Source organism: Dictyostelium purpureum, assembly GCF_000190715.1.
Source record: "Dictyostelium purpureum unplaced genomic scaffold DICPUscaffold_639, whole genome shotgun sequence".
Classification (NCBI taxonomy): Eukaryota; Evosea; class Eumycetozoa; order Dictyosteliales; family Dictyosteliaceae; genus Dictyostelium; species Dictyostelium purpureum.
Window position 1 is genome coordinate 1 of NW_003519972.1, and position 10,672 is coordinate 10,672.

Below are 10,672 nucleotides of genomic sequence, written 5' to 3' on the forward strand. Positions count from 1 at the left end.
TTTTATTGTTTATTCCATTACGACTTTTAATTTTTTTGATTGGTAATGGGAGGTCATAGTTAAAGGTTTATTAATAAAGTGACTCATTTTATTATTTTTAAAAAGTCATTCAAAGTTAATTTTTTTTTTTTTTAAATTAATTTTTCAAAAAAAAATAAATACTTTTTATCAATTTTAAAGAAATCAAATTTAATTAATTTAAAATATTAAAATATGAATTTACTCAGTTTTAAAAATACTAAATAAAACAATGATGTATTTATTTAATTTTTTAAAGAAATAAATATTTAATTTATTTAATAAAAAAGAAAAAAGAAAAAAAAAAAAAAAAAGAGTAATTTTTGAACATTGATTAATTTTTATTATTATTTTAATTAATTTGAATTTTATTTTAATAAATTTTCGAAATAATAAAATTTAATTATTTGATTGTCATAATTTTATTAAATTTTTTTTATTTTATCTTCAAATATATTTTTTAATAATTTGTAAAAAAAAATTGATTAAAATAACATTTATTAATTTATGTTTTGTTTTAAATTTTTTGTAAATTTAAAAGCTCATTACTACTTTTTGTTAAATTATTAATATTTACAAGAGATTTATAAAAAAGAAAAAATGTATTCTGTAATTTTTAATACTTAAATATAACTTTACAATTTGATTGGTTTTTTTAAAATTGTACAAATATGGAAATGTAATGGTTAAAATTGTATTTTTAAATTAAAAGTGATAATTGATCATGTGATATATAGTTTTTATACCACAATAACCACATTTTTTATACCACTACCCAAATTTGTTTTTAAATATAAAAAGTTAGTTGGGGTTAGAAAAAAAAAATCAATACCCCACACAAACACACAAAAACTAACATACACCAAAACAAACACACCCCTTACTTACTCACTAACACACTCTTAAAAATAATTATATGTACCCCTTTTTGATTTAATATTGTGTAAAATTAGTGAAAAATAGATAAAAAAAAATAATTAAACTATTAAAAAAAAAATAACAATAAAAAAAAAAAAATTAAAAATAAAATTTTTTTTTTTTTTAAAAAGTATAAATAGAAGAATGTTTTTTTTCATTCATTCAATTCATTCAACAACAACAACAACCAAAAAAATTCAATATTTATTTATTTATTAATTTTAAAAAGCTATTTTAAAAATGTCATTATTCAGTAAGTACAATGAATTTATAAAATTGTTTAAAGTTAAATATTAATAATAATTTCTTTATTTTATAGAATCATTAACTTCAATCAATAACTCAAATTTAAAAAATAATAATTTAAAAAATATATATAGAAACAAAATGTTTTCATCAAAATATGAAATTAATAATATTCAAGTCTTTTATGAAGATGAGGCTTCTGATGCTGGTGATGATTTTGGAAATCCAACCTCCAAAAACTAATATATTATACCAAAATATTTATTATTATATTTATTCATAATTGTATTTTATAAGAATTTTATAAAACAATGATTAAAAAATCTTAAAAATAAAATTAAATTATTTAATTTATTTATTTATTTATTAAAAAAAAAATTCAACAAATTTATAACCCATTTAAATTTTTTTAAATTATTTTTTTATTTTTTTTTTTTAAATTTTTTTTTTTTATTTTTTTCTTTTTTAATTTTTCAAAAAATCATTAATGATTTAATATTTTCATAAAAAATAAAATGGATAATCATTTTAAAAAAGGATTAAAGAAAATAGTTTATATTATTTCAAATGAAAGGAATCAAGTAATTAAATTTTCAACTACAACCATTAAGGTTTTACAAAATTTAATAGAGGATCTTTTAAAAAGAATTATTAATCAAGCAAAACAATATAATAAAAATATTTTAACACCATCAAGTATTCAAAAATCAATTATGAATAACATATTCAAAGAATGTCCAGAGTTATCAAATGTGGTATCACTACAATGTATGCAATGTATATCAAGGGTTTCATCAATTTTAGAAAATAACAGTAAACAAAAAGAATCAGCCAAAGAAAAAATTAATTTAAATACTATTGCAGGATTAAATGTTTCAATTTCTTATATTGTCTCAATTATAAAATCAATTGATAATAGTATCAAGATTATCGATTTATCACCAATTATTTTAACAGCAATTATTGATACAATTTTATTTGAACTTTGTGAATTATCAAGTTTAGAATTAATAAATAGTAATGTTATAACTTCAAATGGTCTAATAGTATCAATTAAAAAAGATTCAGAATTAACAAAAATTTTAAATATTAAAAAAGATTATAAAGAGAATTCTATAAAAAATGAAGATAATGAGGTTAATAATAATGGTTTTAATGAATATATAGATGAAGATTATTTTAGTGATCAAGAAATTAATGATAATTTCGAAATCGAAATAAAAGAATAAATAAAAACAATTATAATATTATAAAGTAATGTTTTGTTATCCAAAGCTTTCTTTTTTTTTTTTTATTACCACCAGATTAATAAAATTTTAAAATTATTTTACAAATAATTTAAATTATCGATTTTATTGTAGATTATTATTGTTTATTTTGGAAAAATGGTAAAAGATTAATAAATCATTTAAAATAAAAATAAATTTAGAGATTTATATAAATAAGTTTTTTTTTTATTTTTTTTTTTTTTTGTAATATTATAACAAAAAAAATAATTTTTTTTTTTTTTTTTATAAAGTTGGGTATATTAAAAATTTATTTATTTTGATATTGTTGTTATTGTTGGTGTTGATGTTATTATTGTTGATGTTGTTGTTGTTGATGTAGTTGTTATTGTTCCATTTAATTTACCAATTCTTAATAAAATATCTCTTAAATTTGTTCTTATATCTTTATCATCTTCAAGCAAAAGTTGTACCAATAAATTATAATATATACTTGTATTTCTTAAGAATTTTTCATTATCAAATGATAATATACCTTGCAGAATTTGTATAATAGTTGATGTTTGAACTATTGATTCTTTTGGTTTTGAAATAAATATTTGAATTAATTCTTTACATAAACTAAAAAAAAAAAAAATTAGTTTTTAATACTTTAAATCAACATTAATAATTTTATTACTTACTTTATTAACCTGTGTTCGGAATGAATTGTTCTATTTGAAACATCAATTTCTTGTTCTGAATATAAAATCATTAAAAGATTTAAATATCCTGTAATTGCTTTCTTTTTAAGAATATCAAAAGTTTGACCAACTCTTTTAAGAGAGTCATTTAAACGTTGTTCATTAAGTGCATCTTGACAAAAAGTAAATGTTAAATGTAAACAATCGCCCAAACTAAATAATTGTGATGTATTTAAAAATTCATAGTGAGAAATTGCAATATCATTAATAGCTTGAACCATTTGTAATTGTACTGAGCATTTTGATTGAATAATATTTAAAAGATATTGTTTTTGTGTATTTTGTTGTTGAATTGGTTGTTGCTGAATTGGTTGTTGTTGCTGAATTGGTTGTTGTGGAATTGTTGTTGGAAAATTTACATTTGAATTAATTGATGAATTTCTATTATGATTTTTTGATGGTGTAGTTGGTAAATCTGAATGTGATCTATTATGATTAATTGTTAAGTTTTGTGGTGGAGAAGGAATCATTGATTCATCATTATTATTATTTAATTCTTCATTATTTTCTTTTCTAATTATTGGTGGTGTTAAAGTTAATGGAGTTGATGGTAATGATGAAGAAACTCTAAGTGGGATATCATTATCTGGTTTTGAATGATTATTATTATTTAATAAAGGTGAAATTGGAGGGATTGAAGGTTGAACAGAATCAATTAATGGTGAAATTGGAGCTGAATGTGACTGATGTTGTTGTTGTTGCTGTTGTTGTTGTAATTTATTTATTAAATTGTTTTTTAATAAAATTTCATTTAAATTATTTTCATTTAATTTGATCTCTTCATTAAATTCTATTAATTTAAAAATTTCAAATGGTGTATTAATTTGGAAAATTTTATATAATTGTGATACAATATTTGACCATTGAACATTTGAAAATTTTGATCCATTTGTAGTTACAAGTTGAATTAAAAATGTACCTGCAGTTTTAGCTAATAGTTCATTTTCTTGTAAGATACAACTGACCAATAAGTCTAACATATCATCCAAAAGGAAGCATACAATATCCACAAAGTTTATAAACATCTCTGTGAGTGATTGGAAAGCATGGTTACCAGTTTGTTTAAGCCATTTAGTATCTTCTAAGATTGTTTCATGTTGACCTTTTGAATAACCGACATTATCAAAGATTGGTAATAAAACGCCACGGAAAATTAGTTCCCAAAGTTTACTACTAAAAGTACTACCAAATAATGCTAAAACTCTAAAAAGAGTATCGAGGGCATAAGAACGAAGTTCTGGATCTGGATGGGAAATAACTCTAGCTAAACCAGTTAAAAGTGGGAACCACAACGATATATGTTCTTCAGAATCTGTAAAGAGTGGAGTATTGGCAGAAGCACCTTCTTCACGAACTAAAGCACAAACACGACCATTTGCTAATTGTACACCACAATAACTAAGGATATCTATAGCCTTCAAACTGAGATCTTTATGACGACCATTTGCATAACTCGAGAGACAATTTACATAATCAATGAAAAAACTTTCGGTGATATATGAGAAATCACGAATTAATTCATCGACAAAATCGAATGCTTGTGTGGCAATTGTTTGATCTGATGAAGAGGATGATAATGTAAAGATTGTAAAAATTGGACGCCAACCTGATTTAATTAATGAATTTCTACCGTTTGTCAATTGGAAAATACATTTCAAAATTAATTCCCTAACATCTGGATGATTATTTGAACTGAATATTGTTTCTAATGGTTTAAGGAAATCTTTTTGTGACTGATCTTTATTAATTTCTTCTAGATCAAGGAATTTCTGGGCCAATTGTTTAAGGGAATCAATTACCATTGATTCTATATAAACATTATCTGGAAAAGTAATACCAACTTTGGTGAAGTGTTCAGCTATAATGCTCCATATTGATTTGATTCGATTAGAGTTATAAACTGCAACCTCTACAAGTTTTTGTAAACTAAACGTTGATGGAGTTGTTAATTTAATTTCGTCCATACTAACTGAAGCTAAACATTCGGTGAAATAAATAATAGCCTCATTGGTAAGAGAGTTACTATTTACAAATAAATGATTAGCAGTTTCTAATTCTTTAGAGATTTGTTCAATATTGATGCCTTCAATCGATGGTAAATTGGAAGAGGATCTTTGATGAGTTTTTACACCTAAAAAGAATTCGGTTGTGCTAATACTACGTTTTGGTGGTTGTTGTTGTGGTTGTTGTTGTTGTTGTTGTTGACCAAAATTATTACTTAATCCACTTGTAGAACTATTTAAACCATTTTGATTTTGTTGTAATTGGGGTGATTGGGTTTGTAATTGATTCACAGATGTTGTGTTTGATATTGTGGTTGATGTTGTATTTGATGTCAACGATGATGAACCTATTGAGTTTTGTAAATCTTGTGATGGATTATTTACACCTAAATATGATATTCTTAAACGTTCCAATAATGAAATTGCTTTTAAAATTGGTAACCAACTTTTTTCTAGATAGTTACCATCAATGCGAGCAATTTGAATTAATTTTTGTAGACTATCCATATTCTTTTGTTTTAATTCTTTACTCTTTTCACTAATGGTAAAATTAGATAATGAAGAGATGAAAGCTTCACGTTCAGTTGACATCTCCAATAGACATGTTAAATCGATTGAATATTTAAAGCCATCTAAACAAACTTGAATAATTTTTGGATCCTCAGTATTTTCTAAAACTGTACTAAGAGCAGCTAACAATGGAGTCCAACCTACGCCAACCATAAATTTCAAATTTTCTAAAATTAAACCATGATCAAATGGAGTCTTTACATGATTCTTATTTGAAGGATCATCAATTGGAAAATTGTTTTTAATTTTAATTGAAAGGTCATCTGATGAATTGATATCGACTTCTTCTTCTTTTAACTTTAATGGCTCCATAGAAATACGATCATAAATACCTAAAAGAAAAGATTCGTCATATTCTAATTTTTGTGGACCATTACTTTTAGAGTTCATTTTTAACCATTGTTGTTTAGACATGTGATTTTTGATTGAAACAGAATGAAGATCGGTGGCTAACATAATAGTAGCAAAAGATAAAACAAAAACTGAATCTTGATCTAAAATTTCCATTTTTTCAGATTTGTTATCTTCAAAGTATTTTCTTGAGAATGATTCCATGATACGATCGATTTTTTGAGCTTCACCTGGTAATCTAAAATGACTGAGGAAATAACGGAGGGCACCATCTAGAGTAAAACCACTAAAGTTAAAAAGATCGGTATAGTGATGTAATACTGAGATGTTAAAGTCCTCTCTTTCAGAAATATAAACACCAATAGATTCTTTATCTAGATTATCAGTCTCTTTAAAAAATTTACTTATATTTGCAGCTTCTTTTTCCATTGCACCAATTTTAACAAAAAATTCAACACCTCTTTTTGGAGACATTTTGAATTTTCTTTTACCCTCTTCAATTAATAATTTGAATTGTTTTTGTTTTATAAATTTGTTTTCTTTTGGAATTTGTTTTAATTTTTCTGTTAAATTTTCTTTGTGTAAATTTATTCCTTCTGATAATGCTCTAACTAAAGAGGTTAAACATTCTAATGCTGAATATTTAACTTTTAAATCGTAAACTTTATTTTCTTGAATAACTAATTGAGCAATTTTTGATAAATCTTCAATTGTTCTAAAATTTTAAAAAAAAAAATTATATTAATTAATAAAATAAAATTTAAATAAATAATATATATATTATTTTTTAAATAACTTACTTTTGAAAAATGTCTTTTGAAGATAAATTACAATCATAGTTTACATAAAGATCAACTAAAATTTGATGATTTTCACAAATACGTGCTAAAACTTGAAGTACCATCCAACGTTGTTGAAGTGAACTATTTGAACTTTCTAAAACTCTTAAAATAATTAATGAGAAATATTGACCAATTGGTTCACGTAAATAATCTCTATAGTGTACAACCATAAATAAAAACAATGTCAAAGATAATCTAAAAATAGTACTATTGCTTGAAAAACCGGAATTTAAAACTGATGGGAATAAACCTTCTCGAATTTCATAATTTATAATATTTGGATAACTTTTGATTAATTTACCATATTCTTCAAAAATTGATGAAATTAATTCTAATGAAAAAATTCTAACTTTAACTTCTGGTGAATCGTAACTAAAAATAAAAAAATAAAAATTGTTAATAAAATTTTTTTAAATAAAATAAAATATTATTAACTTACTCTGAAATATCTTTTAATGATAAATCACAAAGTAATCTGAATAAATATATTGAATCTTTTAAATTTAAATCTAATTCTTGTGTATTAATTGGTGGTGTAATAGTAGAATTATTGTTAGTTATTGGAGTTATTGTTGATGGAACAGCAGTTGAAGTGGTATTAGCAGTTGTGGAAATGTCAGTTGAAACCGGTGATATTACATTCATTGGTTGTTTTACAATTGGACTTGAAATAGTTGAAGCTATATTTGGTAAATTTGATTGTGATGGTTCATCATCTTTTATTACAATTTTTGTAACAATATCATCAATAATATTAGATACAACTTGTTCATTATTTTGTTTTTGATGTGTCGGTGATTGTAAATCAGTTAAAGATATTGATACATTTGGTGGTGAAATTTGATTATTAATTTTATTATTATTATTATTATTATTATTTTCAATATTTATATTATTTGTTTTTGAATTATTAATAATTGGTTTTAATTTAAAACTTTTAAATAATCTATTTATAATTTGGGTAATTGAAGTTTTTGATGCAATTGCTAAATTTGATTGAGTTTTAGAATTTACATGAATGTAAAATAAAGTTTTAAATGAATATAATAATGTTTGTCTATGAAATTTAGAAGCTGCTGTGTGAACAAATTTTGTAATTTGAACTAGTGTCATTTCATCTGAAATTTCTGCACATGAAAATAAGGTTGCTTCAACAAATTTATCAATAATCATTTTACCATTTTCATCCAACATACTACTTAAAATATAATTACTTGATATTAATTTCTTTTTTAAAAATAAAAATAATAAAATTTAATATTTATTTTTTTATTTTTAATATATTATTTATTAATTAAATCTTACCTCTATAAAATCAACAGAAGAAATTATTAATTTTGAACTTTTAGATTCGAATGTAAATTTAAAAATAGTCGCTAAATGCTCTAAAAATTTATTCCATTGTGGGTTATTTCTAGATGATGGCACTGGAAATGATTCATTATTTGTTAATAAAGTTGGGTTGGCTTTTAAATATTCTAAAATAACTTTAATTTCATCTTTAATTGATTGTTGCTTTTTTGAGCAATCACTTAAAGTTTTATTTAAATATTTATTAACTAAAATTGTTAATGATTCTGGTGTTGAAGGTGAATTATTTCCATTTGAATTATTTAATTGTGATTGTATTTGTGCCGGTGCTGGAGATGGTGTTGATACTGGTGTTTGTAGTTGTGGTTGATTATCTGTATTTACAACATTATTTCCACTATTATTGCTACTACTATTTTGTTGTTGTTGTTGTTGTTGTTGTTGTTGTTGTTGTTGTTGTTGTTGTTGTTGTTGCTGTTGCTGTTGCTGTTGTTGCTGTTGTTGCTGTTGTGTAGATAGCATTGTTATTAATTATTTTAAATAATTAAATTCATAAATTATATTAAAAAAAATGTAATAAAAAAGATTTTTTTATATATATAATATAATAAAATTCTATAATAATTTAAAAAATTTAAAAATAATTATTAAAAGTAAAAGTAATTTAATAAAAAAATAATCGATAATATTTTTTATATTATATAAATATATAGTTTGAAAAACAAAAAAAAAATTAAAAAAAAATTTAAAAAAAATTAAAAAAATTTAAAAAAAAAAAATTAAAATATTTTATTTTTTTTTATTTTTTTTAATAATATTTTTATTATTTTTATTATTTAATTTGACCACCTCATTACCAAATTAAAAATGGAAAAAGAAACTAAAGAAATAACACCACCATCAACACCACCTACACATACCGATGAAGAAAAAAACAACAAAGATATTGAAGAAAATTTAATTTTTCAAAAATCATTAACCGAAAATTTAAATTCAAGATTTTATAATAATAATAATAATGAAAATAAAAATGACAAAAATAATAATATAGATTATAAAAACTATAAATCATTAAAAGATTTTTCTTATTATTATAATGACCAAATGCAACTAAGAAGTATTGATGGTGAAGAAAAATTTAAATTTGTAAATCAAGAGCATTATGATAGATTAGGTGATGTTATTGTTACAACTATTCAAGATATGATGAAATCTGAACCATACAATTTAAACGAAATTTGGATTCCAGAAAAAAGCGAAAATGAAACAGAAAATGAAAATTTTGCCCAATCAAATATATTTTTAAGTAAAGATTTTTATGATAATAGTGAAAATTTAATGGTTTTAATAAATGGTAATGATTATAAAAATATTTAAAGTTTTTATTATAACCTTTTTTTTAACATTTTTTTTTTTAATTTTTTTTTTTTTATATTTTTTTATTATTTTATTAGGTTCAGGAGCAGTAAAATCAGGACAATGGGCACGTAGTTTATGTATTAATGATTCATTAAATAGTGGTACAATTTTACCATACTTAAAAGAAGCTAAAGATAATGGATTTTCAATTATTGTATTAAATCCAAATTTTAATTATATAGAAGAATCATCATCATCATCAAACGAAAAAAGTAATGATAATGATGAACCATTAAAAAAAAAGAAAAAAGTTGAACGTCAATATGTTAAAGGTAGCGAATCATCCCAAAATCATGTATTATATGTTTTTGACCATTTTATTTCAAAATCACCAGCCAAAAAAATTATAATTGTAGCCCATAGTTTTGGTGGTGTAAACACATGTCATCTTTTAGATAATAGAGCAGAAAAAATTGAAAACCGTTTAGCAGGGATTGCTCTAACCGATAGTGTTCATTCAATTTCAAGTAAATCAAATCAATTTACCAAATCTTTCTTTGGAAATCAAGATAAAACTATAAACTTTATTCGTAGTGAAGAAGAGGTTGGGACTGATTTGGGTTTCTCAAAACCACAAGGTTGTAGAATAGCTTCTGCTGGTCACACTATTCACGAATTTACTTCAGCTTTTTGTAAAGTTCCTTTATTTAATTTTATTTTGAAAATTATTAAATAAACTAAATTTTTTAATAAACCCAACTTTTTTTTTAATTTTTTTTTTTTAATTTTTTTTTTTTAATTTTTTTTCATTTTTTTAATTTTTAATCTTTAATAAAAAAAAATAGTTAAAATATATAAATGGAAGAGTTTCAATCAAAAGCATTTGAGGTTGATGGGGAAATTGAACCAGATGATAATGAACCATTAACAGGTGAGGAGTATTTAAAAAGGGTTAGATGGCAAGCTAATCGATGTCCTTCAGTTGTTGTAGCCACAAATATAGATTATAGTAAATTAAAAATTAAATCACCTTCAAAAAATTATTTTACATTACCACCATCCATCACAAAATGTAATAAAGAATT

General features: G+C 22.4%; 4 protein-coding genes across 4 annotated transcripts; 3 read left to right on the forward strand and 1 right to left on the reverse strand.

Moving 5' to 3' along the window:
* The first annotated feature begins 1,111 nt into the window (after positions 1-1,111).
* Positions 1,112-1,550, forward strand: DICPUDRAFT_93291 (uncharacterized protein). The gene is made up of 2 exons (XM_003294773.1): positions 1,112-1,189; positions 1,256-1,550. Exons 1-2 carry the CDS (start codon positions 1,177-1,179, stop codon positions 1,423-1,425), a joined length of 183 nt encoding a protein of 60 aa, XP_003294821.1. The 5' UTR covers positions 1,112-1,176; the 3' UTR covers positions 1,426-1,550.
* A 147-nt stretch (positions 1,551-1,697) lies between these two features.
* DICPUDRAFT_85269 (uncharacterized protein) lies at positions 1,698-2,411 on the forward strand (the record flags this gene model as incomplete). The annotated part of the gene is made up of 1 exon (XM_003294774.1): positions 1,698-2,411. The coding sequence occupies one exon, from the start codon at positions 1,698-1,700 to the stop codon at positions 2,409-2,411; it is 714 nt and encodes a 237-aa protein (XP_003294822.1).
* Positions 2,412-2,722: 311 nt separating this feature from the next.
* Positions 2,723-8,750, reverse strand: DICPUDRAFT_159892 (uncharacterized protein; the record flags this gene model as incomplete). The annotated part of the gene is made up of 5 exons (XM_003294776.1): positions 2,723-3,029; positions 3,092-6,790; positions 6,876-7,289; positions 7,357-8,144; positions 8,223-8,750. 5 exons carry the CDS (start codon positions 8,748-8,750, stop codon positions 2,723-2,725), a joined length of 5,736 nt encoding a protein of 1,911 aa, XP_003294824.1.
* A 345-nt stretch (positions 8,751-9,095) lies between these two features.
* Positions 9,096-10,323, forward strand: DICPUDRAFT_44008 (uncharacterized protein; the record flags this gene model as incomplete). Its single annotated transcript, XM_003294775.1, has 2 exons — positions 9,096-9,582; positions 9,683-10,323. 2 exons carry the CDS (start codon positions 9,096-9,098, stop codon positions 10,321-10,323), a joined length of 1,128 nt encoding a protein of 375 aa, XP_003294823.1.
* Between the last annotated feature and the right edge of the window lie 349 nt (positions 10,324-10,672).